The sequence below is a fragment of the Calliopsis andreniformis genome, chromosome 3 (assembly GCF_051401765.1).
Source record: "Calliopsis andreniformis isolate RMS-2024a chromosome 3, iyCalAndr_principal, whole genome shotgun sequence".
Taxonomy (NCBI): domain Eukaryota; kingdom Metazoa; phylum Arthropoda; class Insecta; order Hymenoptera; family Andrenidae; genus Calliopsis; species Calliopsis andreniformis.
This window is the reverse complement of record NC_135064.1, coordinates 7,300,847-7,328,752: the sequence shown is the minus strand read 5'-3', so window position 1 is coordinate 7,328,752 and position 27,906 is coordinate 7,300,847. Positions and strand designations below refer to the sequence as shown.

Sequence of the window (27,906 nt, the reverse complement as noted above, 5' to 3'; positions counted from 1 at the left end):
AACAGACGCAACGAATTTCAAAACCAATCATTTTTATTGAATCGCTTTAAGCCAATATCATGAACCCAACAATTTGAAATACAGAACTTGACAAATTTACAAGCATTCGCGGCAATTTCGCGTGTATCATTTTGAAAATTTGAAACCATACAATTTCACATCACTTTTCTTACATTAACCAATAATTTTACGTTTGATCACGCAAGAAAAACTCTTTCACTTTTCTTCCCTCCCAAAATTATCAGCTCTCTTCTTCGTCATGTTTTAATACCCTCCGCAAGTACGTAATCCAGTGATACAACTACGTACCCAATAACCTGTGTTATCGCGAAACATAGCGTAGGCGCATCATTAAGAACTGTTACGCGAACGCACGACATCTAATAATCGCATGCACCGTAGATCATCTACGAAAGAAATGAAGCCCAAATTGCAACTCAGTACTCTTTCATCGAACCAAAATTGACCGCAACGAAGAGGAGCAGAGGAACCACGGGGCCTCCTCTCCGACCGTTCGTGACGCTAGGGAAAAAGTGGAACGGTCCCAAGGCACTCGCTTCGCGAGTATTCGCGAGTGGCGCGAATCGCCAGCCGAAAGGTTCAATCGCTGAGCCACAGCCAATGGCGGCCAGTCAATGAGTTGTCTCGTGTCGGTTTCTCGGCCGCCGCTGTGATCGATGCATTTTCTACGTGTTTTCGCGAAGTGTGGAAATCCGCGTACAGCACGATCACGCGTCCCCGTCAACCGTGACCGATAGGACGAGCAATGTCGAGCCGGCAGTCGAAAAAGGAGAAGGTGTGTTCATCGCATTGCACGGTCGCTCTCCAGTGTTCCTGCTCTCGGCTTCTGAATCGTGCGTCTCTCCTTACGGCGATACCGCCGCACACGTACATAGAGAGAGAGAGAGAACGAGAGAACGAGAGAGAGAGAGAGACGTGTGCGTGAGATAGAGTGAGAAGGCAAGAAGGACACGTATGTAACGTGGAAAACGGTGTTCCTCCGTGAGGAGAGATCGCGGGCACGCGCGCGTTTCAGCGAAAGAAAAAGAGAGGGAGCAAGTGTTAGAGGGAGAGAGAGAGGGTGGCAGAGAATGACAGTGATAGTGTAGGAGAGAGAAAGGGAAGAAGGGAGAGTAAAAGAGAGTTCGGGGAAACAACCCCGGTAGCCGAGACACCGAAGGGTGTAGCGTGATTCCCGATTTTCTCGATAAACCGTATCGCCAGCGCGCTTCCACGGCCGAACCATAACCGAGGGACCCGACACTATGGTACATGTCCGTTAATTCTCGTTTCCGTTCCGTGACATCGCGCGAGAGCGGGCCGAAGTCCGTCGAGAGCGTGCCGCGTTTCCGACACAACGCGAAAAATCCCGTGTGCCTGTCGTCGTGGCATAACGCGGCCGCCGTGCAACTGGTGCGACTAACTCGGTTTTGTTCCAGGATGCGACGAAGATCGGCAAGGATAAGGGAAAGAACGGCAAGGACGGCGAGACGGGCGACGAGGTGAGGTTATATCGTCCCTCCTGTACGCTCCTTCCTACCGATCGACGTGACTCGATTAGCCTATTTCGAATCGACACCTCCCGTCGTCGTCGATTTCCGTGCTGCGATCCCGTCACACCTTCGATCGTCGAACGTTCACGGCTATCGAGCATGTTCGTCGACGTTGTGTCACGCTGTCGCGGACCTGTCGTTTTTGAACGATCCACCGTCGCGAAGACGGCCCTCGGTGTCCATCTTCGACACCTCGCGCACCTGAAATATTTCCCTACGCTTGTGTCGTCTCTGCGTGCACGCGTGCACTTCTCGGACGCATGGATCGTTACGATTTCGATGATACGGTTCGCCAGCGCGCTTTTCGTTCGGGGATCGCTGGTCCGAACGAATACGCCTCTGTGCGACGGTTTTGAAGTGCTCCTTTGAAAAAATGTTGATGGCGCAGGTGGCGCTTGAGCGTCGTGACTTGGTTGATAAATAGAAAACAATGCAAATTAGATGTACGAGGTGTCGAAGTTCTCTGGCCTTCGTTTCTCGTTTTTCTTTCGTCGATGTTCGATGTTCTAGGTTGTGGATTTCTAGCGTTCACGGGAGCATTGCTTTTCCTCTGGCGAGCTTTCTGATTGTAATTAACGCGTAATTTGCACGCGGAATTGAGACCCTCGAGAGATACGAGTGGAACGAATTCCGAGCATAGAATTACCTGCTCAGTTGTCTGTTTGCTAGAAACTGTTAATTGGTCGTTGAAACGAACGCGTTAATTGTAGTATGAACGGTTAATCTTGATGCGTGTTGTTTTTATTTTTTTGTACGTCGTTCGATAAATGAACGAGAATCCTTGATGGAAACCCATAACGGTTTATTTTCATGAAGATTTCAAGTAGTTTGTAAAGTTCCTGGTTAACTGGAAAAAATAAGATCTGACGCGAGATTATGGAATAAACGTTGTGTAATTTTCATTTTACGTATAAATATTAATTGTTGAACTACAAAACAGCAAAGCGTGTTGCATCTAGTTATCGATCGTTGATAATGCAAAAAATTGATGAATAATTGGGTAACAGTTGATTATACGGAAATGCAATTAAATTATTTTTCTGTATAGTTTTTGAATTTAGTTGAAGCATTCTGAGAATAAATTTTGGAGTTTTTTTAAAGATATATTGATATAAATTATATTACATTTTTCTAAATTGTTAATACACTGTTAATTCATGTTAGGATGAATGATTTAAAATGATTATTTGCATAGAATTTTGTAATTCTTTACTATTTCAAGCATGCAAATTTATATATATGTCTGTAGTACTATTTTACATTATTCAATTTTTATCAAATATTTGTATTGCATTAAGTTCTATTTAATCCAATTTATTCAATTTATTTTATAATATTTTTCTAATATTAATATGGGAAAAGTAGAAACCTACGATAAAGAAATATAGTAGTCACCAAAAAGTGCATGTTTTTACAAGAATATTCAATCAATCACAAAAGTATATAACAATAACAAAAAAATACAAGTTAAAAGATATAAATTGAATATTAATTTACCTTGGAAAATTATTTTATTGAAAATTATACATGTTGACCGATGTGAGTGAACAAGAATAAGTATAATCTTGCTATGCAACACGCTTCCTTAGAAGCTTCACTATCACTTAGGCCCCTGAGAAGTTTTGTGATTGGTGTTGAAGTCATTCTTAGCATCTGTATCACTATTTTCATTTAATGAGATGCAGATATTCTTTAGTGTGCCAATGAATGAAGTAGACCCAAAAGACCAATATAAAAGTGTTACGTTATCCTGTACACTTGCTGAAATGTGTCTTCAAGTAACTATCATCTTTTTTGGCTACTAGAATATGCTCTAAAAGGACATCACCCCAGATGAAGGGTCAAGATCGTCAGTGCATAAATGGTTTCAAGATCAGCTACAAAACTTCTCTCAGTGGAAGCCAGGCATTAATGCGACGTTGGAAGAATTGTGTTGAATGTAATAAGGATTACATATAGATTGGCATATGCATTTACTTTTAGAAAATAATTTATTGTCAAATACATTTGAATTCTGTGTGGATTTCAATGGAAGATTGTGTAAAATAATAGTATTTTAATTAGTGGTTCTTCTGTGTGGTGTGTACATAGAAGCTATGCAAACAAGCTCATTTTTTATAGGAATTTTAACAAATATGAACTATCAAAACAAGTAAAAATCTACCTAGCCTGTTTTGATATTCATTTAAAATAAAATCGTATGAAATTTCATTCAGATAAAATGCATTGTTTAAAAACAGGGTTTTCTTAGATTGCTTTATGTATGCTTCTTTCATGCATGCATTGCGGTAGGGACTTCACTGCATTTTATTGACATTGCATCTTCTTGGATTTTGATATTAATTGCACTGTGTCAATTCTAGAAAGTTTTCAGTAAGAAACCCTTTTTATGTAGACTCTTTTCTTCAAAGAGTTATTTTTATTATTTCATAGACCAACAAGGTAGCAGGAGGACCACCAGCAACTAGTGCACCCCCACCACCAACGTTGATCAACAAGATCAAATATCAGCCGGGTGGTCCCGTGATAAAGAAAGACAAGCGGCAAAGTAGCTCAAGATTCAATATTTCGAAAAACCGGGAACTTCAAAAGTTGCCACTTTTGTCCGGTAAGTTAAATAACAGAAATTTAAATAAACAGCATTATTTCGTTATTACTTGTTAGTTGATAATAATTGTAGAATTTAAAATTGATAGCAAGCAGTGATGCAGTCTGTTAATTACAGTATTAAAAACAAATATAAAAAGAATTAAAAATATTGGAATAACTGGTCTGACAAATAAGTTTTTCCAATAGATTGTTATTTTCTTTCATAATCTTTTTTACGTTTACATGTTTACACAGATTTGAAGAATATCAATTTTTCGAAACTAAAATATTCATTATTAATAACTTCATAAATTTCTTTGTTTAATTATTAACTTCTAATTTGTTTTTTTTGCACACAAAGAAATTGAAAATGGACAAAAAACTGGCATTTTACTGATAAAGTACTGTAATTATATAAAAAAATGGATTATCTTTTACTTAAAAAAGGGTGATTTTAAATGTTATGTCGATAATGTTATAAGAAATTTATTTTATGTATATGTAAAATCTCAAAAATAGTTTAATTAGCTTGGAAAGTTTTTAGGATGTCAGCTAGAAATATTGATTGATTGATTTCGAGAAATCAGTTAAAAAATTTGTTAGCCATATCTGCCTAGTATAGAGCAGTATTTTTGTCAGTTGTATAATTTTAGGAATTTTTAAAATTTCAACATGGAATTCTAAGAACATCTTTTTAAGACTTCAGACTTTAAAAAGCTAGTATCTCTTGAATTGGAAGACTTCTTTAATCCTTGTGCACTGTTCAAATATATTCGAATATATATGTTACATATCAGTTTAATCAAATTAATTTAATTAATAACGATCGCTTAAGATCGTTAAATTGTATTTTTATAGAACAACACACCTTAAATACTAGCATTAAAAATGAATGAATTTTACCTAAATTGAATTCTTATTCAGATACCATTACAAATTAGAATTATGTTTTGGGTCAGATTGATTTGATACATAAGGATTTAATTCTGAAAGTAAACTGTCTTATTTATCCATAATGATCCCCCTGTCGTGATTGATTAGTATCTTAACAGTTTACTGAAGTAAGAGCAATAAACCTCATCATTATTATCCTTATTAAGAATAAACCGCAATATACTTAATGAATACTGCGAGGGTAGATTTAAACGGTTACCTACTGTTGCTTTACATAACCAGGAGTATAGCGCACTCTATTCTTCCAATAACTCTACCTCGCTAAATGTTCCAATTTTTTAATTTTCTCTCGTCGCGATGAAACTTCAAACGATCTTACTGCTTCCCAATTAAATTAGAATTAAGGTAATCTTTTCATCTCCTCTCAGCGGAAGATAAAAAACTGAATAATTCGTTCAGATAAATTACTTCATTAAATTTAAAAATGATATTCTTTAAAGAGTTTGTCCATTTCGATTACCAATGTAACTCAGAGACGTCTTAGAAACATCTTAAAGACACCCAGTAAAGTCCTATAAATGTCAAAAATACGTCTTTGACCGAAGTTACAAATCAGTACGTCTTTAGGACGTCCTAAAAGACATTTATAAGACGTCTTAAAGACATTTTAAAGACGTCCAAATTATGTCTATAAGACACATTCATACAAGAAATAAGCGTGTTCAAGACATGCAAAACTATAAGTCTTTAAGACTTACAAAAGCGTGAATCTCTAGACGTTCATGTAATGTGTCTTTCAGACATCTTATAGATGTAAATTTCGAAAGTCTTTAAGACGTACGCTGCGGGATGTTTTTAAGACGTTCAAATTATATTATAAGATGTTCAGTCATAAAATGGACATAAAATAGACGTCTTCAAGACGTCGTGTGCTACCTAGGTAGAGTTCCATTATCAGTATATAACTTTCAGAAATTACAATTACACACTTTTTAAATAATTTTTCTACTCCTCTCGCGGAAAGAAATAAGAAAATGAACAAGGTATTCAATGAAACTATTTCGTGCAGTTAAAAAATCTATCCTTCACAGGATTCCTCAATTTCTATCGAAATTGTAATATCAGTCCATAACCCTTTCAGAAACTAGAATTGCTTAATAACAAGAATATTGCGAGCTATCGTAGAAATTCAGATGCTTAACAAAATATTATCTTTGATAATACGCTGATGATTGTTATTATATTGATCAGCGAATTAATGATTAACGATTACTGTCTTTTTAATTCCGGTCAGTCAGGATTGCGAAAGTAGCTACGTCATAGCGTATCGATTGTAAGGCGCGGTGGTTCACGCATGCGCGCCCGCGTTGTTCGTGATTCCTAGTTTTATAACGTAAACAGTCCTTCCTCGTTCAAACCGTCTCTGATATCGGCGGCATTCTTCCAATTCGAATCGCACGTACCTCGTTCGACTTCGACGCAATAAGAGTGCGTTCATCGGCGTAACGTGTGCGAATCTCCGCGCGATCGGTGTTCCTTCGGTGACAAAGATATGTGTCGTTTTTGCCCGAGAGAATGGTCAGTTACATCTCGAAGCAACAGATTGTTAGGTGAATAAGAAAGCCGGTGTGCGTAGGGATGTGGTACGCGCAATAATCTTTCTATCGAAAGAAACAGTGTGGTAATATCGCAAACGCAGACACGAGGGCCTGTTAGAAATCAAAATGGTTCATGTGGATGGATATATTCCATTCGCTGCTGGTAGTTTGCCGAAAAGTCCGAGTTTCCACCAGGGCCTTGCCTCGGCCACCGTTATTTCTCGAGAATCGACTAAATCTTACCTGACCAACTTCACGTCGCCTTATCAGCCGCTACGACCCCTGTTAATCGGTAAAGAAACTTCTGAAATTTGTTTTTCGCCTTGGTTCTGTAGAAATAGCTTTATCTCGAGTAGTAGTGGATTTAGAGATAAAAGAGAGTGTCCCCGCGAGGAATGCGTACGAGAGAGGGTACATGAAAGTGTGACGAGGTGTAAGAAGGTATCGAGTATGTGGAAACGGTGATGATCGAAAGAGTTCGTGGGAGAGTCCAAAAGAAACGAGATTCTTCGAGGAATTGTGCTTGGAAGAGAATACCTAGCTGGGGAGAAAGTGTGTGCGTGAAAATGTACAATAAGCGATCAAGGGATAGATAGAGTTTGAGATATTTAAGGTTCAGCGATCCCAGGGATAAAGAGTTCATGAAAGTGTTTAGAAGAATACGTGAGAGAATCCAGGAGAGGAATAAAAGTGTGAAAGAAGGTGGGCGTCGAAAGGTGAAAGAACGAGTGTCCGTGAGGGAGAGTTGTAGGAGAGGGAGAGTGTTTAAGAGAAATAATTCGCGAAAAAAGGAATGTGTGTTGGAAGAGGGTACGCGAGAGAGCAAAAGGAAGTTGAATGAAAAAAATTTATAAGGGCACGGGCGCATGTGCGAATGAATGTGGGGGGCAATGTTGTGTTCCAAATAAGCACGCGTGTTCGTGCGTGTGTTAGGTATTAAGAGCAGCGCGTGCGTGAGTGAACTTGTGTGAAATGTAATTAGGAGCTGATGATGTATAGTAACACACATTTGCGAGACAGATTGTATTTGTGTGAAACGTATCGTGATCTATAACGTAGGCATCGAATAATTTGTATAATGTTGCGCGCGCACACATTTATGGCTTTGTTACATACAAGGTGTCCGGTGAATTCATAGAAATATACATATGGTGGTCCTCAAATTAAATGGTAATGTAAGCATCGAGACACGTGAAATGATAGAAATATTGTGAAATAAGGTCTTCGGCCTTTTCGAGGGCATTAATCTCTAGCGCTGTTGGATGCATTCACCCTTGATATAGGTACTAACGTGGGGTTAGACAGCGACCTCAATACTATTTTTGCAATATGAGTGATTCTAAATTATTAAAATTTCAAATCGTCAGATTTTCAAATATTTAAAATACACATTTTCCATTTTTCAAGCTTTTTAATTTTGAACTTGTAAACATTCGAAAGTTTTGAATTTTTAAGTTTTGTAATATTTAAATTTTCTAATATTCAGATATTTTATTTTCATATCGTTGAAGATTTCTTATATCGATATTTTTATTCCTCTTTGCCAATCTTTGTATTTAAACTCAAAGAATTTAATCAAGGTAATTCTATCTTGGTATGATAAGGCTTAAGGGGATATCGGAACCAAATTTTAACTATATGTTACTTGGATTTTCTTATCGTTCTTATTATTCAGTATACGCATATTGAACAGCTTTATATTATTTTCAGAAATAAAGGATTAAATGATAAATCAAGATTGCCATTTATATAGAGTGAGTCATTTAACTGTTTCATCTAAATTTATTTTTAAATCATTTATTATATAAAAAATCTTTCAAACAAATGTTTGATATCAAGAGAAGCATACAATACCACAATTAGTTATTTACTATCTCACTTTTGGCCTCTGTATATTTTAATATATTTTTCTCGGCATTTAGTACTTTTTCGAATCGCATAGTCAAATATAATAGATTACGGTATAAAAACCTTCATATCTTCGTAAAAAATCTACATATCTTGATAAAAAATGAAATAGCAAAAAACCAATTATTGCACTATGTATTTCTTTTGATACCAAACAACTTTCGTTTGAAACATTGTTTTATACAATAAATAATTTATAAGTAAATTTAGGTGAAACAGTTAAATGACTCATCCTGTACATTGTATTGAACTTATGTAACTTACATCTATAGGAATAAACTATTATATTCAAAAATTTTTCCTCAATTTCGACAAGCAGTTAAAAAACCATTTAATACCTCTTACTTATATTTTTTTATAAGGATTTATTTTTGTGTCGATTTTATTATAACTTATTCGACACCCTATATAATAGTCATTTGCACACACTTGTGGGTTTTGTGTAATATATTGCGCAGCATATTTGTTACATATGCTGTGCAATATATTAAGGTATACTATTTGTATTTCTATGTTTGAAGCTTCTGTGGTAAGAGTGTACTTACTTATGTGTCTGGGATGTGGTGCACACACGCACACTTTTCACGAAACGTCGTATATTTGCACAGCTATTGTACAAAACTAGTGTGCGCGCGTGAATGCTCACTTGTATGCTGGCGAAGTATACAGAGTGTTCTAGATTCGGTAATACCAGCGGGAAGATAATGACTCTTCATGAAAAATAAGTCAAAAATATAAAAGATGCAAATTCTCTGATATTACGTTTCACTCTCAAGAAAATTAAATAGAAATTTGAATTAGAAATGAATGTATATGTTTATGCGAAATTATCAACTTTACGTTTATGCCACGAGTTCTGAGACACCCTGTATGTATACATACGTATATCGGGCGTGTGTTCAAAAGCAAAAACAACGTATGTGAGACAAAGAAAGTGTGAAAGAGATTATGAATGAGTCCAAACACTGTGTGAAGCATTTTACGAGTGTTCTACACGTGTAATACCTTCTGTTCATGCAAGTATTTCTTTTCTTGCGTTTGTCACTACAGAAACGCAACAAGGGAACGAACGGGAGGAACTTTTTATACAGAAGCTACGACAATGTTGCGTGCTCTTCGATTTCGAGTCCGATCCTTTATCGGACTTAAAATGGAAGGAAGTCAAGCGTACTGCTCTGCACGAGATGGTGGAGTATGTTACCAAGAACAAAAATGTTATTACGGAAGCTATATATCCCGAGGCCGTGAATATGGTAAGCATGAAGCATTTAGAAATCTCTACAAACATGTTTCAGTAATTTCAATATGAATTTGAAATATTTTGTCCGCACGGAAAAATGATTATCTAACAAGATTAAGTTTTCGTAGTTCGCAGTGAACCTCTTTCGCACACTTCCGCCATCGTCGAATCCAAACGGCGCAGAGTTCGATCCAGAAGAAGATGAGCCAAACTTGGAAGCAGCCTGGCCTCATTTACAGTTTGTTTACGAGTTTTTTCTTCGGCTGCTAGAATCCCAAGACTTTCAACCCTCTATCGCTAGACGTTACATAGATCAGAAGTTCGTGTTGCAACTTTTGGAGCTCTTCGATTCGGAGGATCCACGGGAGAGAGATTTCCTTAAGACAACGCTTCATAGGATTTATGGAAAGTTCTTAGGACTTAGGGCGTACATCAGAAAACAAATAAATAATGTTTTTTATCGATTTATATACGAGACCGAGCACCATAATGGTATCGCTGAACTGTTGGAGATTTTAGGAAGGTAGCTAAGTTTTATCTTTCATAAACATTTTCTAAATATTTGTTTATTAAGCATTTACTGACTTCCTTTTGTGTCGTTTGTTCAGTATAATCAATGGATTCGCTTTGCCATTAAAGGAGGAGCACAAGATTTTTCTATTAAAGGTGCTTCTACCTTTGCACAAAGCCAAATCTTTGTCCGTGTATCATCCGCAGTTAGCATACTGTGTTGTTCAATTTTTGGAGAAAGATCCGTCATTGACTGAACCCGTGATTAGAAGTTTATTGAAATTTTGGCCGAAAACACATTCTCCGAAAGAAGTGATGTTCTTGAACGAACTTGAGGAGATTCTGGATGTTATTGAGCCTGCCGAATTCCAAAAAGTTATGGACCCACTATTTAGGCAATTAGCAAAATGTGTTTCGTCTCCACATTTTCAGGTATTATTAATTATTTTTTATGCTGTATTAACACTATGATTTTTGAAACTAGCGATTGTCAAAGTGTTAAAATAGCTGTACAAAATTATCGTTTTTATTAATTCCATGATTTTCTTATTTAGGTTGCTGAAAGAGCTCTCTATTATTGGAACAACGAATACATAATGTCCCTGATATCAGATAATTATTCAGTCATTCTGCCTATCATGTACCCGGCGTTCTATAGAAATTCACGAAATCATTGGAATAAGACGATCCATGGCTTAATTTACAACGCACTAAAGCTTTTCATGGAGATGAATCAAAAAGTATTCGATGAATGCACTCAACAGTACTGTCAAGTATGTTAATTAGAGTTGGAAGGAAACAAAAGAAGGAAAAGATCGTTAGGAAAATATTTAATTACAATGTTTTTAGGATCGTGAAAGAGAAAGGAAGCTCATGAAAGACAGGGATGAAGCGTGGATGCGAGTAGAAGCTTTAGCTGTGCGACATCCAAATTACAATGCTACTGTTAAGAGTTCAACGAATATCAATACAAATATCACGATATCGCAACAACAATTAGATAGCCCTCCGCCTGACGAAGATGGCGACACTGATCAAACGCCACTTACTTTGGAGAAAATAGAAGCAAAAGCGAATGAGGTATGTTCAGTTGTATTTTAGCTTTTCATTTGTTCTTTACTAATTGGTTATTAACACAGATTTCTATACAGGGTATTTCAGACTTAAATGGCTAGGTTTGAGGTAGGAATATAGGACTATAAATTAAACAAATTTTTCTTTTGTAAGTATGTTCAGAAGCGTCTTGTTTAGGAGACATTAACTTCTAAAGCTACAAGATTTAAGAATGAAAAGCGTTGAAATAATCAGTATCCATGATCGAATTTGTTTTATTTGATGGTAAAGAAGAATAATTATTACATTCGTTCGAAATGACTGTCTTCAGCCATGATGCAAGCATTACGTTTATCAATAACAGAATAAGTGACTGCCTGATATTGTACTTTTGTGATTTATTCGGCCGCTTGCACTGTTTTTTCTTTCAATGTTCTAATTATTTTAGCAGGCTGCTTATATACTACCTGTAAACATACTAGTAACCATCGATCATGAAAACAGATATTTCGTTGTTATTCATCCCTAAATTTCATAACTTTAAGAATCTATATCTTTTAAACGAAACGTTTGCGAGCATTCTTCCAAAGAAAAAGCTTGTCTATTTTATAGTCCTACATTCATATCAAAATTTTGGCCATTTAAATGTGAAATGCCTTGTATAATACATTAGACTGCTAACTTTTGTCTGTGAGGCGTTTCAACTTTTTATATACCAGGCTTGTGAAGAGTTTCAACTTTTGGTTATATTTTCTGGAGGATGACCTACTGCTACTGTCCACTCCGACCGTTTTGCAGCATGTAGGCTACTCGAGGGGGCGTAAAATGACTAGGTAGAAATCATATGGGTGGCTTACAGGATACACAGATAAGGGAAATTATCAGGCAGTGTATATTACACTTGCAATAGATTTTCGTATCACCCTATAGGTACTATTGTCGGTGCGTTTTTTTTTTCAAAACACTATTTGATTGTTTTCCTTATTTTATGTACTGAAAAAGTCATCCATATGATTTTTACCTAGTCGCCCTTGAGTTCCGATCTTCTTACGTCCCTGCGAGTAGCCTACATACTGCGAAACAATCGGAGTGGACCGTAGCAGTAGGCCGTGCTCCTGAAAATATAGCTAAAAGTTGAAACTCTCCGCAGGCCTGTTAAATACTACGAATTTCGTATAGAAACTAAAGTGCATGCGTCGCAAAAGATGACAAAGGAAGCAACAAAGCTTCAACGTCTATTCAAATATGTATTTATGCTCTAAAAGTTAATTTTCTGCAGTTTGGTAAAATATTAGACGTAAAAAACGTGTCAAAACTGTATGAATAGACATTGAAATTATGTTGCTTCGTTTGTCACTATTAATACAATTATGTTACATATTATAGCAAAATATGTCTAAAGTAAGGAAAGGACCTCGGCATACATTATAGATTCGCCATAGTATGTAACGTGAGTTCACGTGACGCGATAGTAATGTGGTTCATATGTATGTAAAAGTTGGGACGCCTCAGACATGAGTAGCAATCTAGTTTATTATATAGGAATCTGTGATTATTACCCTAAGATGATAATAATAAAGATTTTTATTGTTACAGGCAAAAAAAATGACCAACACCAATAAAACAAAACCACTTTTGCGAAGGAAAAGTGACTTACCTCAAGATACGTACACAATGCGGGCATTGTCCGATCATAAACGCGCGGACGAGTATCTTGTCACACCACCAGATTCTAACAATTGCTAGTCTTTACCGCAATCTCTTCCCGTGTATCCTTTCTTCTGCTGCAGTGATATTGGGAGTTAGCTTTTTTTGGAGAAAAAGGAAAGAAATGTGCACAGCGACGATCCGTCGGAATTTAATTGAATGGCGACAACCGTTCACAACAGAGTTTTATCACATAGGGGTTACAATGTTGTATTATCCTCCTCCCTCTTATATTAAAACTATCTCGAGATGTATGTAATTGTCTTTTCTTTGTGGTAATCGAAAAGAAAAAAAGCTTTCTCTCATCGCACCCAGTCCGCGTATGTAGTAACCTACATGAAGAAGATAAAAAAAGAAAGCTAATAACTTCCTATATATAAATAAATATGTACAGAGTGTCCCAAACTGATGGGACAAGCCGGAGCATGAAAATTGTTTATATCAAATAAAGACATAAAGTTGTTTAGTATTTTACATTTCCCAGATATTGATAATTGGAATTCAAAGCTACTCGAGTGCCAATAAGCTGAAAATACCGATCAATGTATATCGGTCGGTTATCCTGTGCCATCAGCTAGCCAATGAATGACTCTTCGCGAACTTGAAGAACTGGAGATTTAAATTTTTGCATTGCACATATTATATTCAGGTGTATTTGTTTCAATATTTTAATAGGTGATGGAGGATTCCAAATAGTACACAAATTATTTGATCTGTCCCCATTTTGCAGCAATAATGTATTAAGGATGACAGGATGATTTTATGATGAAGTGTGTCTCTCGTACGTATCGGTGAGACAGACACAGTGAAACAAGTTATTGACTACCTATTCGAGAAAGTCTGTATGCAATGTTTTGGGAGATTTTTAATGAATCGAGTCGTCCAGTTGTTGAAAAAGAATCTGTGTGCAATGTTTTGGAAGAATTTTAAGATTCCTATAATAGTGCATCTCCAACTGTGATGAACAGTCATGGTATTGCTGGGTCACGGTTTTTGACCGAATACTTGCACAAGTCGGCTAAATTCATTTCGATAAGCATCTTAAATGTTCAAAGTTTTAACACAATTAAATCGTAGGAAATATAGTAAAATGTATTAAAGCTTTTTCGCTCTATTCCTCAATGTATCTTTAATATTATAGAATTCTCTGATTATTAGTATAGTATACAGACATGTTAACTTTAAGACACTATTACTGCAAAACAGAGACAAATCGAACATTTTGTCATAGAACATTTTATGATATATTTGGGCTTTCCTCCTATTTCTTAAAATATCATAACGTATATTTCTTCAATGTATATACATATGCAATATATTTAACAGTTTAACTCTTAGAAAAGAGACTTTGATTTCTTTTTACATAAAGAATTTATTTCGACTTGTCCGATTGTTTTGGGACACTTTGTATATACGTATTCTGAGTTGATTTACATAAAGTATTGCGAGAATTATTATGCAAATATGTACTCGCTATTGAAATCGTGAAGACATGAGAAATGTAGCGAATAAGGGTCCTAAATATGTATACATATACAAGTATTTTGTAAATTGTAGATTTCTTGTGTATGGGGAGATCTATCGCTGACAATAAGACAGTTTTCCATACTTAAGTACGCCTCTTCGTCTTTTTCAATTTATTGTGTCATGTTTGCACGTTCAGTCGTGAATGATTCTAGAGCTAGGGCGTACGCTCAACGTATGAAATTGACATCATGAATCGATCGAGATATAAATGACCGATTTAAGAAGTTGTCTTGCTTTTGGCGGGGGATTTTCTTCATATCACAGGAATTTATGGTTTATCGAACACCCTATATACATGCTCTAAGCAGACAAATTTTATACAAACACGAAAGAGATGAGGAAAGAATAGCCACGTGCTTTGATGCTGTAATAAGAAAGAAATGTGGAAGAAAATTTTAGTGTGCAAATTTGAGGCGCTACTCTTCTAAGCGAGGTTTCCACTGACGCGTAAAACGACAGACATTAACAAAACAAGTGGTATATAGTTGCTTCAATGCTACACCAGCTCATTTAGCGGCAGAAAGAACAAAAAGAGAAAAAAAATGGAAAAAAGAAACGAAAGCGTCGTTTTAGAGTTAGACATTGAACGTGATAGCACTATTTTAGAATATCGATTGTTACGAAATCTGAGTATTCCTGAGCGTATTAACTTTTATATCTGTCGTGCCTAGATGCCTGTGGAACGCATTCGCAAGAATCGCCTCTGCCAGAGGCCTATGATTAAGGATCGTTAAAAATGGAAAAGCAACGAGTAATGCGTGACGTTACCAAATAATATAACAATGTCGACAGCACGAAATCTTCTTTCTCCCAGGAATGCTTAATAAATGAACGTTGCATCGTTGCCTCGTCAGTTCTGTGGTTAATCGAAGAGAGATCAAAGTTATACATATACTGTTTCGTCGCTCGCAAAGACTAAAACGAAAAGAGCAGAGGGAAAAAAAAAGAACTAAAGGATAGGATTTAATGAAGTATAAAAAAGCTATCTAAGCGAGAAACCACCTTTAGTCTTTTTGCGCTGCTGGCAGGCTGTTATGTTAAACATCGCGTAAGGGATGGACTTGTTGAAAATAAATAATCAATTAGCACTTATTATTAAAATAACAGAAAATTAAAGCCAAATGAGATAAATATAAAAATTATTTACTATTTAATCGTCCCTTTAAGAAGGAGAATGGCTGTTTTTGTTACGAGAAATCATTAGTAATACAATGAGTATTCTTATCGATAATAATTTTTATTATCAAGTGCAGTGTAATCTCGATGCAATTCATTGATCAGACATTTTATTACACAGGATGGAATGATTGTATAAAGTATATATTTAGTAAAGGGTATTTAATAATAAAGCTATTCTTAGGAAAACTTTTCATTCACCTGAATTATATTTTTAATGAAACACCTCATTTAAATAAACGATCAATAGTTACAACAACACCTCAATCTTTTTATTAATACTGTAACCATTTAGATTAATGTAAATTATCGGGATTACATTGTATGCTTCAATCGTTGAAGTAAATCTGAAAAAAGCACTAGATAATAATCGAGGGAATCGTCTCTCTACTAATGCATGTTTCGAGGTATCGTCTCTTACTGCGTCTATTCTTTCACATTAGCATCATCTAAGATATATTTTTGAATTTTGTAAAGCTCATAGCGGTCAGGATGCTCCATTAAACTTCTTGTGCTTGAAACTTTTGAAGACTGCTGTTGGCTTATCCTTGGATAAGTAGTACTAAACCTTCAGACATTCATTTCTGCACTGTGCCAGGCTTGAAATATAATTAGGAGAAAAAGTGATATTTCCGTTTTATCTAGATCATTTTCTTATAGCACATATGGGCTACCTCGAGAGTTAGCCAACAATCGAGTACTTTGTAGATAAATTTTAAGTGAGAAACAGATGAACATTTTATGTAAGGGGGAGCAAGAATAACGTTAGAAACAAAAAATCAATAGGCGGCTTTGAATCTTGTAGTATTTTCTCCTGTTCTTCCTTACGTAAAATTTACGTACCACATGAGATACGTTCAATGGAAGAAAGAGTATGTTAATAAAAGATTTCGAGATATTTCATGTACAGTGAATCGCTTCGAACTTAGAGATACCAATTATGACGGGACACATACAGATCCGTGTATCAATGTTCGATTACGAAATTTTTTTAATGATCGTCTGTCCGATCGATTCGATTCCATGCATGCATATAATCCTTTACAATTTGTTGGAAGCATAATTTTATAATAAATAAATCATTATAACAAAGTAAGACAGTTTTTCTCCTGATTTTGATGGAAGTGTAGATGTTTGCATGTAGTGATGGTTGTTTTTACAGTTTTATTATCAAACCATTCATACAGTATTATTTTCAGGGACATTCTTTTATATTCAAATAAAATATTTTTTCAACACAATAATAAATTGTCTCAACTGATATTTTTTCTACATATATTTATCCTAAACTTAGATTTTGTAAACAGATTTTTTCCTTATTGAACTCTCGATGACATTTTCATGAATTCTTCTTGTGTATTCAAACTAATACATAATTATGAAGCACGAAGCACAGTTTATAGAAGGTATACGACACGTACTTATCTTGATCCTTTTTATTTTTTTTCAAATTTCCAACGCTAATCAATATCTCCTTTGAAACTTAAATACGTACTGTATTTTAATCTTTTACTTCGTTTGATTGTTAATTTTCTATTATAATTAACTTTTTCATTTTCCAAATTAAATTTATTTAATCAAATACGTGTTACCTGTTTTTTCGGAAGGGTGTCGGAACATTCAATTAAACTTGGCGTTACTAAAAATATTTATTTGTAATCTGAATCTTGCGTTTATTTTTGTCTAATGTTTTATTTTCGTGACTCAAATACGCGCATTATAAATTGTGGTTAAGTGGTGTCTACAACATCGGCTGTGCTAGGGCTTCTAACAGTTGTGTTTCTCTTTTCTGTATACGTGCCGCAGAAACCGCACGGTTGCAGACGGTGGTCGTGGCAGGCGCAATTGCAAGTTTCAGTTTCACTCCTCTTTTTCTCTCGACGACTAAATTATGTCGCTTCGACGTGTCGAGAATACCCACTTCTAGAGTTTCCTTACACTGCCTAGTTATCCGGGAATCTATAAAAATAAATATAAGCTATGGTATGTACATTATTTACATTTTTTATTATCTATATCGTAAATAGTTTGACAAATCTAGTTTTCCCGCTCACGTTTATCGAGAGTTGTTAATTTTTCAAAACTTATCAATTGTTTTAGTTCTACGCTCTCGTAGATTGAGTATCCACTACACAGTAGAATATCTGTGCAGAAGTAAAATAATTGATAAGATATTAGTAATTGATAACAATCCACAAGTGTGACTGGCAAAAGTAGATTTGTCAGACTGTAAAAGTGTCTTCAAAAAATGAAACAAAAGTTACCATAATGGCATTTCTACAGGATGTCGCAGCAAATGATTCTAAGCAATAAAAATTGCAAATATTTAATTTTTTGAGAGTTGCGAAAATGGTCAAACGTGTTTGCCTAAATCTGTAATTATAAGGGGGGCAAAGAAATTTTCCTTAAGATAACAATAAAATATAAAGCCATATATAGAATCAAGATTCAAAATTTTGAATGTGAATATCTCGGAAGTAGAAATATGCGATTATCGTTCCGTATAAGCGCTGCACAAACTGACAGATATTGTCTGCAGACAAATGTTCGCAGACAGAGTCTGTAAATACTGAGTCTGTAGACAATGTCAGTTTGTACAAGAGCTTTGCAAACATAAAAATTGTAAAGAAATCAGTGGACTGATGATGACCGTTCTTGAACTGACTCAACTCTGAAGAAGTAGATCTCCAATGAATATTTTCTGCATTATCTGAAAACGTTGTTGAACTAAATGCTCGCGATTTTTGTTGGACTTTTTCTATGCTCGTTTTCATCGTCAGGTAAACCATGTGACGTTATAAGGATCACCGGATAGATTAGCGTCTCTGTTTTCAAGGAAACTCAATCGCTATACATGACGTACTGCCAGGTAGACAAGAAAGTTCTATAGCTCTTGAAGCTTCAGTAAGATCGCTAGTATATTTTAAATCAAATAATTTAATTTTTCAATTCACATTGAACTATCCTTCCGGAATAAGAAGATTGTTTACAAATTCAATTTTTATTATAAAATGTATAAGTGACTTTACAACTTTAAAAGCGACAGAACTTTTTGAGGTACCTTGTGTTAGACTTGTTGCAGATGAACATCTTTTCGTCGACAATTCACAGATTATGTTTGTCTTCAATATTTTCAACTAGGAAAACAAGGAAACTTGAAAATAAAAGCAACTTTAGATTTTACACTTTGTATGTACATCGCGAATAATTGAGTAAAAGGTGTAAAGATTGTTTTCATTCTGAATTTTACTCAAATTGAACACCCAAAGTATACAGTGGATGACAGAATCGCATTTTCCATAAGGCGCATTAAGCACAACTGGGTCCTCATTCTCTATGGTGTCACATTTTAAAACTTTACTTTTACTTCTTACAAAACAAGTTGAAGAAAGTTCCTTAAAATAGATCTCGTTGGCCCAGCTTCTTCATATGACAGGTGTTTATATTAACTAAGCAATTTAGTTATTACTTTTTTAAATTTAAATTTGAATTGATTTATTTTTATACTTTTTTTAATGCAAATATGTATATACTAATTTTGTGTTACTTATATTTTATCAGAATAAGTTATGAAAATATCGATTTTTATTTGCAATAAACTTAAAAGAAATGTGTACGAATTTGATTAACTGAAATAGACTTAATATTTTGAGACATCATAATAATATTATGTCTAGGACTTTGAAAAGAAAAATGCGGCTCTGATGAATGAAGTAGAACCGGTTTCTACTTTCGATGAAATGCATGGATGATTTATTCGTAGTGAAGAGGCAGTGACAAGTCCAAGCGTATTTGAAACAAATATTCGGAAACAGCCGCGGCCAGTCATTCAGATTTTACATGTTCAAAAACTAGCGGAACGAATTCAATTATCGAACTGGTGTAAATACTCCAGCTTTCATCTCACATTCGCTGGGGATAACTCATTCGCGGTGCATGTGTAAACTGAAAAGTGTAAATCTACCTTCAGATTTCCAAAGCAGAGTTGAGTATTATTCAAATAATGTTTCGAATAAAAATTACGAATAAAAACGAAGTCATTCGAAAATAACGGAAAATTTGTTAATTGTATAATTTTTTATTCGAATAAAACCTTACTTTCAAATAAAAAACTTTCCAATAACTCAATTATTAAAAATTTTGTAACGATATTTACATTTGCCAATATAGCTTAATCCGGAAATTTGTTCACTACGGAGTTATTTTAATTAACGAATAAGGTTCAAAAGTTTATTCATTATTTTTTATTTATTATTCTGAGTAAAATTTACCCAACTCTGTTTCAGGGGCTCCACCGTTGGGCAGTACTGTACATGCTATGTGAGAAAAGTTCGTGTTGGTTTATAATTCAATAAATTAGTAGTTTCATGGAGAGATAAGAAATTAAAAAAAACTGTGTAAGGATAGCAAAGTCCTTTTCTGTTGAAATGATTTTGATCAATTAGATTGTGTAGCGTTGCTGTGAGGGTGGAGTGATCGCCCACTTTATCTTTTATTTTCATTACATTATATTTTATTCATTCATTACATTACATTTTATTTTCCTTACTTCCTTTTTATATTGCATCATCTATTGCATCACCCAGTTTCTGTTACATTGAACGGACTTATTTCATTTTTTCATACTTTTTAACGTACTTACATTAAACTCAGTATTTTTTATACTAATATGAAGTTTTTCGTAACTAAAATATCAGGAACACTTTAAATATTAATTAAAATACAAAAAGGTCTTGCACAAATTACTGCCATACATAAAAATGTATGAACAAATACTGTGTGCCAATTACTGTACTATTATTATGTTTTCAGTATTTTGGAAGTGTAAATATGTTATATTTTTAATTCGAATACATTATTTAAAGTTCGAGTTTATGAAAACAATAATTTTCAATTTAATAGCCCTACATTTTACTACATATGAAAATATGGGGAGGCACAGTATTCGCCCCCTACACAGTAATTAGTACCGTGCAGAACTACTGAAGTTGCACCTGAAACACACGTTGACATAGTAGTATTTTTTCATAGGAGATACGTCGATTCAATTAATAATTATTACCACTTTGACCAATAACATGCTAACCCCAAAAACGCATGTGAAATTAGGTAGTCCTAAACACATAGATCCGCATTTTCTCCAGACGCAACCTTACCAGCTCTATACAATAACTGTTACTCTTACCTTATACATAGCTCAGATACCCCCCAATTTACATACTCAATTCAAATCCTCGCCTCTATAAAAAAAAAACAGCTGTTCAAGTATCTCGACGACCCTGAACGTCTGTATTCGCCGATTAGAAAAGCTTGTTACCGTTGCGCTTTCCGCTGACTCCTTCGCCTCTTTTCGATTCCAGTTGACCGCCAACGTGCCAGCGCGGCGAGTATTCAACAGGTACCCGTACAATCGATGTGTGCTCGCGGTGTGTGCCGCGGTCTCCCCCTTCCCTGGGCTCCGTTGTGTTGGTATCAGTGATCTGCGCTTCCTTCCAAGAGACGCTTGCGCCGGTAAGGCAGACTCTGCCGTTCCATGCCCACCCGTTCGTTATTAGTACGCCGCCGGCTGTCGAAGCTGGGTGATCTTTCGCTGCGGTTCTCGCGGTGAGTCGTGTTATTTTTGTTTACCCCACCGACTTTTCTATTAAACTCACAGCGGGGAAGAACGCGCCTCACGTATCCCAGTTGCCTGCGCATGTATCAGGTGACGAACGTCAGTGATCTCGTATTCGATCATCGGCTGCTCGATCACACGGATCGAATCGTATTCGATGAGCGAAAGTGAAAGTCGATGCATCGTAACGGGAAGATGTGCTGGTTTGGAGAAAGTCGTTAATATTTGCGATATTCGAGTATATTTAACCTCGTTGCGGGAAAATTCGGCGTCTCTTGAGGCAGTTCGAATGGGTCTTTATTTTCAAGTAATTTTTTCGGGAATGACGTTTATCGTCGTGTTTTACGTAGCGCGAAGAAAGGAGAGCGATTTGTCGTGGGAGTGAAATTGTGTCGCGGTGGTTGTACGTCCTATGTGTACAAATTTAAGGGGACATGTAGAAGTTGCCAAGACATGTTTCGCAATCGTTGGAGACGACGATACACGTAGCGTTTGCGGGTGTCTTGTCGTTAGATCTTTCTCGTGCGCAAAAATTAGTGTCACCAAACTTTTTGGGGTTTTTCTCGCCTTCTTCAGCTCGCGTTCCCGCGCTACTGCGTTTTCTCATCCCTTCAGGGATCGCTTATTAACTTGTTCCCATTTCTTCGTTACTCTCGTGGGATACACACATGCAGGCTCGCGCATGCGTAGAATTAGGGATTTACGAAAAATGCGGGTTTTACGGAAGTCAGAAAAAAATGGTTCATTCAGAATACGTTACTAGTGACGAAATTGCATGCATTAAAGTATGTATTGAGGGATTTTTGTATTACGAATTTCATTCATGAATATGTACATATAGGTTGTTTGGAACAAAGGTTAGTCTTTTGATGTCGTGCCGATGTCTTGCAGTTGTTTTTACGAGCCAGTTTATTTAAGTAGAATAAAATTAATTTAAAGTTATCTTGCCTTTTATAAGTTGGATTACATCGTACTTTTGTAATTTTATGACAGGAAATTATTTAAAGCATTTGGTTTCTTTGCAATTGCGTAAAGGAGACTTAACATACGAGATATGAGTATATTCGTTTTTTATACCATTGTTTGAGATTGTTGCAATGAAATCCAGTTATTAATTAAATGTTTCGGAGGTGTGAATTGGAAAGGATAAATTGGTATTATAATTTAATATTGTAGATCATTATCGTGATTAAATTTGTCCGATATTGGCAAAGAATAAGTATAGGAATGACTAAAAGGAGTGATATCTCCGAAAAAATCATATTTTACGATATCATAGTCCTAGTAATAAAAATGTAATAGTACAAGTCGTAAAGATTGACCGTTTAGCAATTGAGTTTTCATTTAACGCGTAATACCGAGAGATTAACAGACATAAAAACAAGGATTACAGATTGAAAGATTGTCTGGGCTATAATTAAACGGATTTCGAACAAATCTTTTAAGTCTTACAATAATTATAATCCTTTAATCAGTTTCTGTGACAATCATGTTTTTTTACGTAATAATAAAAATAATGTAAGCAAGTAATATCGAGATATAGGAAATGAGTGTTGTATGATTTGTGAACATTTAAAAAATAATATTGATACTTTAGTAGATAATTTTTATATCGCATTAGATTGTGCTGAGAACCGATTCTCGTTAATTATCATAAAACTTAAAGGGCTCAGAGAGATCGTGGGAGAGGAAAAAAAGACAATTTAGAAGTTCTGTGATTAATGAAGTAATTCGTTCCAAGTAAGAAGTTGTATTTCACTTCGCTTGACTTTCGTTCTTCGGGCTGAAATAATCTCTGTGAAAGAGGTAAATTATGTGGGGATGCTGCTTGTAAAAAGCTCAAATCTGCTTAAAATTACGTGAAAAGTAATTATGATATGCATGCATTTCGGTCATTAGGAACAATAACAATTCTGTTGAATTATATTTAATTTAGGTATAAAAGGAAACATTAAAAAAAGTACTTCGTATGTTCGTGTAACATTTTTATTGTTCGTTATACTAGATTTATGGAGCATACTACTTTGCAAAAGAAATTATAACTTTTGGTAGTTTTATAATAATATTATTCCCGAAGAAATTATGAATGGAAGAGATCCAGTAGTTGAAGCAAACGCGTACGGGGAGTAAAAAGTGTTAAAAAAACGAAAGTGAAGACTGCAATGTGCAAGAAAAAAAGTGTGTGTGTTTCTGTTAATCACGTTTCAAAGGAAATTCGACAACGATGACGGAAGGCGGGCCGAACATAGCTGTAAGTAACAAAGTACAGATCTTTCTGATTAAGTACAGTAGAACCTCGATTATTCGAAATACCACGAGATTCAAATCTGGAGCATTCCTTTGATAGCTACCTTTATCTTCTTTGGTAAGCTACCATTGATTTACTGTATAAGTCTTACTTAGTACCTTATTGTACTCTTATTATTATAAAACTAAATATTGCAACCCTAAATAACAAAAATTTTGAATATTCGAAGTTCGATTAATCGATGTTCTACTGTACTTACTTAAATAGATAAGTTTGTCTGGTCATTATTACACTACCGATGTATATATAAATTCATATTTCTATAAACACAGTTAATGGAATATAATCCATTTTTAGACATTTTAGACATTTGTTTAATCCTCAAAATAGTAGATACTGGATATTTTGTATAGTATTAAATGTTATAGGTATCCATTCTGTATTTGTATCCTTAAATTTTTCACAAATATCTGTATGATAAGATTACTTATACACCTAGAAATTAACAATCTATTATTCTGAACATACTTATAGCATATACTGATGCACTTAAATATAATAGTTAATCAAAAATTTCAAGATAAAGAATTTTCTATACAACTAGCTAAACTTTTAGGCTCCTATATTCTTCATTTTTCCTTTGTTCTATATTATATTTCTTATCAGTACTATAATAATAATATCTCTTTTGGCTCCGTATTTAAAGTTTTTTCTCTCTCTAATATTTGATTCTCTGAAATTTTGCTGCACGTTCTCTTGAGAAGCCAAAATATCTCTCTATAAACATCTGTCTTCTAAATTTATTCTTTTTAAGACTCTCTCTATATCTTTAAAATGTTCTACCTCTCTCTACTTCGGTGTCTTATGTTTTTTTTAGCTAGGGTGTTTACTTTTGGACTTTTCCTCTCTGAGTTTTTCACCTTTCAACCCGCTACCTACCTTTTCTAATTCTGCAGTTAAAGACGTTCTGGAGACCTGTTTTTCAAAATCTTTCTTTATTCTACTAACACATTTTTGCAGATTATCCTTTTCCTAGGTTTGCTTTCTTAAGCTGTTTCTTATCTTGGATTACCCTTACCTTCTACATTCCCTATTCTGTGAACCTTGAAGCCTTTCCTCACAGTCTTATATCACCAGACCATCTATTCTGTATATTTTTTCATGCCAGGATCTTCCTGCTCCAAAATCTTCTTTCCCAAGGCCCCTCTGGTCTCCTGCAAAAATTGAGATTGAATAATTAAAAGCAAAGCTAAAGAAGGGATACTATGTACTTAATTTTTTTCATGCCACTTTACTCTTTCCTCGTGGAGCTTGGCTGGCAGTATTGCCTTGAATAAATCAGTGAATTTGCTAGTGATACAGCATTCTGTATCTTAATTGTCAGATGTATTCTTGAGAAAAAAAAGTATAGCTGCATAATTCTCTGCAGTGTTTATGCTAACCAGCTTAAAATATATTGTTTTACTCTGATTGCGTGTTACTTCGTATTTTCATTTAAGAATTGATGCTGACGGTTTTAATCTTAAGCGTGGATTAACGTTTTCACGCGAAGAAACTTGAAGCGTGACTGAACAATTTTAATGATACTATGCAGAGCGTTTAATACTTTTTTTTAGCTCGAACTCGGGGCGCTGGTAATCTCAGGAAATGATTTTCATAATTCCCGTAACGAGTGTTCGTTCATCTAGGTATCGTGTCTGTCGCTTGGATACTTTAGATTTCATCGACAGATTGAAAATAATCCTCTGCTATTTCAGTTTCTTTTAGAGTAAGAACAGATTCAGGGATTTTTTACTTCTTTTGCAAAGAAAAGTGGGGTAGAGAAATATTCGAATAGTATATACCATAATACTATAATAATACTATAACTTCAAGTTATAGGTGCGTGCTACATTTTCACTATCTTTTTCTGTTCTCTCAGATGAAGTGATTTCTGATTATCAAGTTTTTAATTTTGAAGTATTCTAATATTCGTATACCCGAATATTTAAATTTGAAAATTTTCATATATTTCGAACGTTCTAATACTCGGATATTAATATTTTCTATATGTTCCAATACCTGAATTTTGAAATATTTCAATATTCAGATTGTTCAATATTCAACTTTCCCAACATTTTTTTTTAAACTACATTTCTTTTAATTACATTTTGTGATTATTAGCGACGAATATTGCAGGTGGGAATAATATGACTATTAGAACTTATTACAGAGTCAGGAACATTTTAGAAACGAAATGACATTAGATATTTGTTTACTGTTGTTGAGGTTACTGTCTAGAATTTGTTTCATTTGAAATTTAGTACGGTGTTCTGCATATTTAGGATAGTTAAAAAGTATTTCAAAACTTAAATATTCAATTTGTCTAATATTCAAATATTAAGTTTTTTGTACCATTAAAATTCTCAAATTTTTTAAATCTGCAACTTTCAATCACTTCCAGTATAAAAATTCTTTCTGTATTATAGTTTAAACGAAGTACACCTTTTTAAAAATTGTATCCTTTCCTAATTAAATAAATAGCATGCAGTTTCAGCGCAATCGGCCTTCGTAACAGAATCCATAATTTAGTACAGCTTATACATGAAGTATATTCGACAGTCTTGGCTACAGGAATTAGATCCAGTTTTAATACTAGCACGAAGTTTATGCGATCGCCCGGAAACCCGATGCATCGCAAGTTCGTATCTCTCGTATCTCCCGTCCAAGTTCGACCAACAATAATTCAAAAAGTGGATAACCGATGGTCACGCGAAAGTGTCATGAAATGTCATCCTGCATCTGCATAGATACTTTCCCCGTCGAACGGATCCGAGGAACGCGAATGCTAAGGCACAGGAAGAGCAACGACCGCTATCGATTTCTCTGGGCCCGATATTTCTCGTGTCATCGGTCATGCGATTGGGACATTTGTCGAATATTAATCCAACTTTCGCTTAAAGACAGATCCCACCATGTTGAGCCCCGAAACGTTTCGCATCGTCGAGAACGAGGCTTTAATGCACTCGTTCTGGGTTAACCTCGATCGGCACGCGCGAGACCTCAATAGAAAGTTAAACAAGCGAAACGCGTAATTGTAATTGCCACGCGTACGCGGAGTTTTGTAACGAGGAGCTTTCATTAGAGATAAACAGTATCCGAAGCCATTCATTATCGCTTTATCTAAACCTCGTACCTGTTTGAGTGTACTTCGCACCGCATGCCCCCTTGCACAATAGAACTGGTGCGCAATTAGCCAAGTGTCGCTCTAATAAGGATTTGTAGGATAGGTTGGGTCAGGTTAAATTGCCCTGTTTACCGTTAAACAGGTGGACACCATGCCAGCGACTCGTGCTTCGATCGTTGGCCCAGACACTTTGCATTATGATGGAGAATAGCTATTTTCGATTCGCGAAACTAGTTACGTCGTTAGAGGATTTGGATGGCTGGAGTCATCGCTGGGTTATGAGTCTCTGAGAAGGAAAGGCTGATTAAATCCAAAGTTTGCGATAGAGGCACTTGTCCCAATTTATCCCGTATTTTGAATTTCACTACTCAAGTATGATCATTATTATTATTATTCAAGCCCTTATATAAGTAAGGGATTAGACAGAATTCGAAATAATAAACACTAGAGAAAAAAAATACAATATTAATTGCTATGATGTGTTGAAAGTATACAAATTCAGGACATTTTGAAGGAATTAATGAAAATATTGAGAAAATTTAGATGCTTTTTAAGATCATTTGTTAAATATACAATTTTGATGGGCTAGAGAAGTTATATTGACATTGATATGGAATAATTGCGTATTATATAAAGGTTTCGCTGGTATGTTAAACTTGAATAACTCTAGGATAGGCAGACAATCGATTATGTGATTTAAGGGTTTGAAAACAAACAGTAGGTTCATGATGCTTCTTCTCTGTTTAAAAGTCGACATATTTATTATATATACTATATGTATAAGGATCGATGGCTATTTTTTTAAATATCGCAAAACAGTATTCTATAGTATTCTGTTTTAATAAACTCATTGTATGTTTGTTGTAGCTCCAAAATTATTTAAAGTAGAATGGTTCTGCAGTACCTATATACGATTTAAGTGTATACATTTAATTATTTTTTTCACTGATTAAGGTATAAAATTTGTGATACGAAAGTTGTTTGGTTTTAAAGAAACAATTTAGGAAATGATTGAACATTTTGTGTAATTATCGTTTATCAAGATTTCAGTATCAATTTTGTTTTTAAAATCAAAGTACTCACATTATTAAACATTTTGAAGTGTGTCCAACAAGATACGTGA

The 27,906-nt window shown here is 35.0% G+C and overlaps 2 protein-coding genes across 9 annotated transcripts in view; both read left to right on the top strand.

Moving 5' to 3' along the window:
* The first annotated feature begins 448 nt into the window (after positions 1-448).
* LOC143188604 (serine/threonine-protein phosphatase 2A 56 kDa regulatory subunit gamma isoform) lies at positions 449-15,674 on the top strand. Of its 4 annotated transcripts, none has more exons than XM_076392929.1 (9): positions 449-796; positions 1,440-1,502; positions 3,987-4,161; positions 9,593-9,795; positions 9,911-10,305; positions 10,391-10,724; positions 10,847-11,065; positions 11,142-11,372; positions 12,942-15,674. In XM_076392929.1, exons 1-9 carry the CDS (start codon positions 767-769, stop codon positions 13,089-13,091), a joined length of 1,800 nt encoding a protein of 599 aa, XP_076249044.1. In that variant the 5' UTR covers positions 449-766; the 3' UTR covers positions 13,092-15,674. The 4 variants fall into 4 exon arrangements, with proteins under 4 accessions (XP_076249044.1, XP_076249045.1, XP_076249046.1 ...); XM_076392930.1 differs by lacking the exon at positions 449-796 and adding an exon at positions 1,122-1,268; XM_076392931.1 differs by lacking the exons at positions 449-796; positions 1,440-1,502; positions 3,987-4,161 and adding an exon at positions 6,473-6,926.
* Positions 15,675-21,325: 5,651 nt separating this feature from the next.
* Positions 21,326-27,906, top strand: part of LOC143177133 (venom dipeptidyl peptidase 4) — a 280,040-nt gene continuing 273,459 nt past the window's right edge. Inside the window, exons 1-2 of one of the 5 annotated variants that reach the window (XM_076374932.1) lie at positions 21,326-21,359; positions 23,375-23,620. In XM_076374932.1, coding sequence (XP_076231047.1) covers positions 23,594-23,620 — 27 coding nt within the window. In that variant the 5' untranslated portion in view covers positions 21,326-21,359; positions 23,375-23,593. Of the gene's footprint in view, positions 21,460-23,305; positions 23,621-27,906 lie in introns of all 5 variants that reach the window. The other 4 variants (XM_076374931.1, XM_076374930.1, XM_076374934.1 and 1 more) reach the window with 4 other exon arrangements.

Bases quoted from the DNA above. Each gene is read 5' to 3' on its own strand.
- LOC143188604 (XM_076392929.1), top strand. From the start codon at position 767: ATGTCGAGCCGGCAGTCGAAAAAGGAGAAG. The intron at 10,306-10,390 runs GTAGCTAAGTTT...TCGTTTGTTCAG, and splicing joins CTGTTGGAGATTTTAGGAAG to TATAATCAATGGATTCGCTT. The intron at 10,725-10,846 runs GTATTATTAATT...TTTCTTATTTAG, and splicing joins TTTCGTCTCCACATTTTCAG to GTTGCTGAAAGAGCTCTCTA.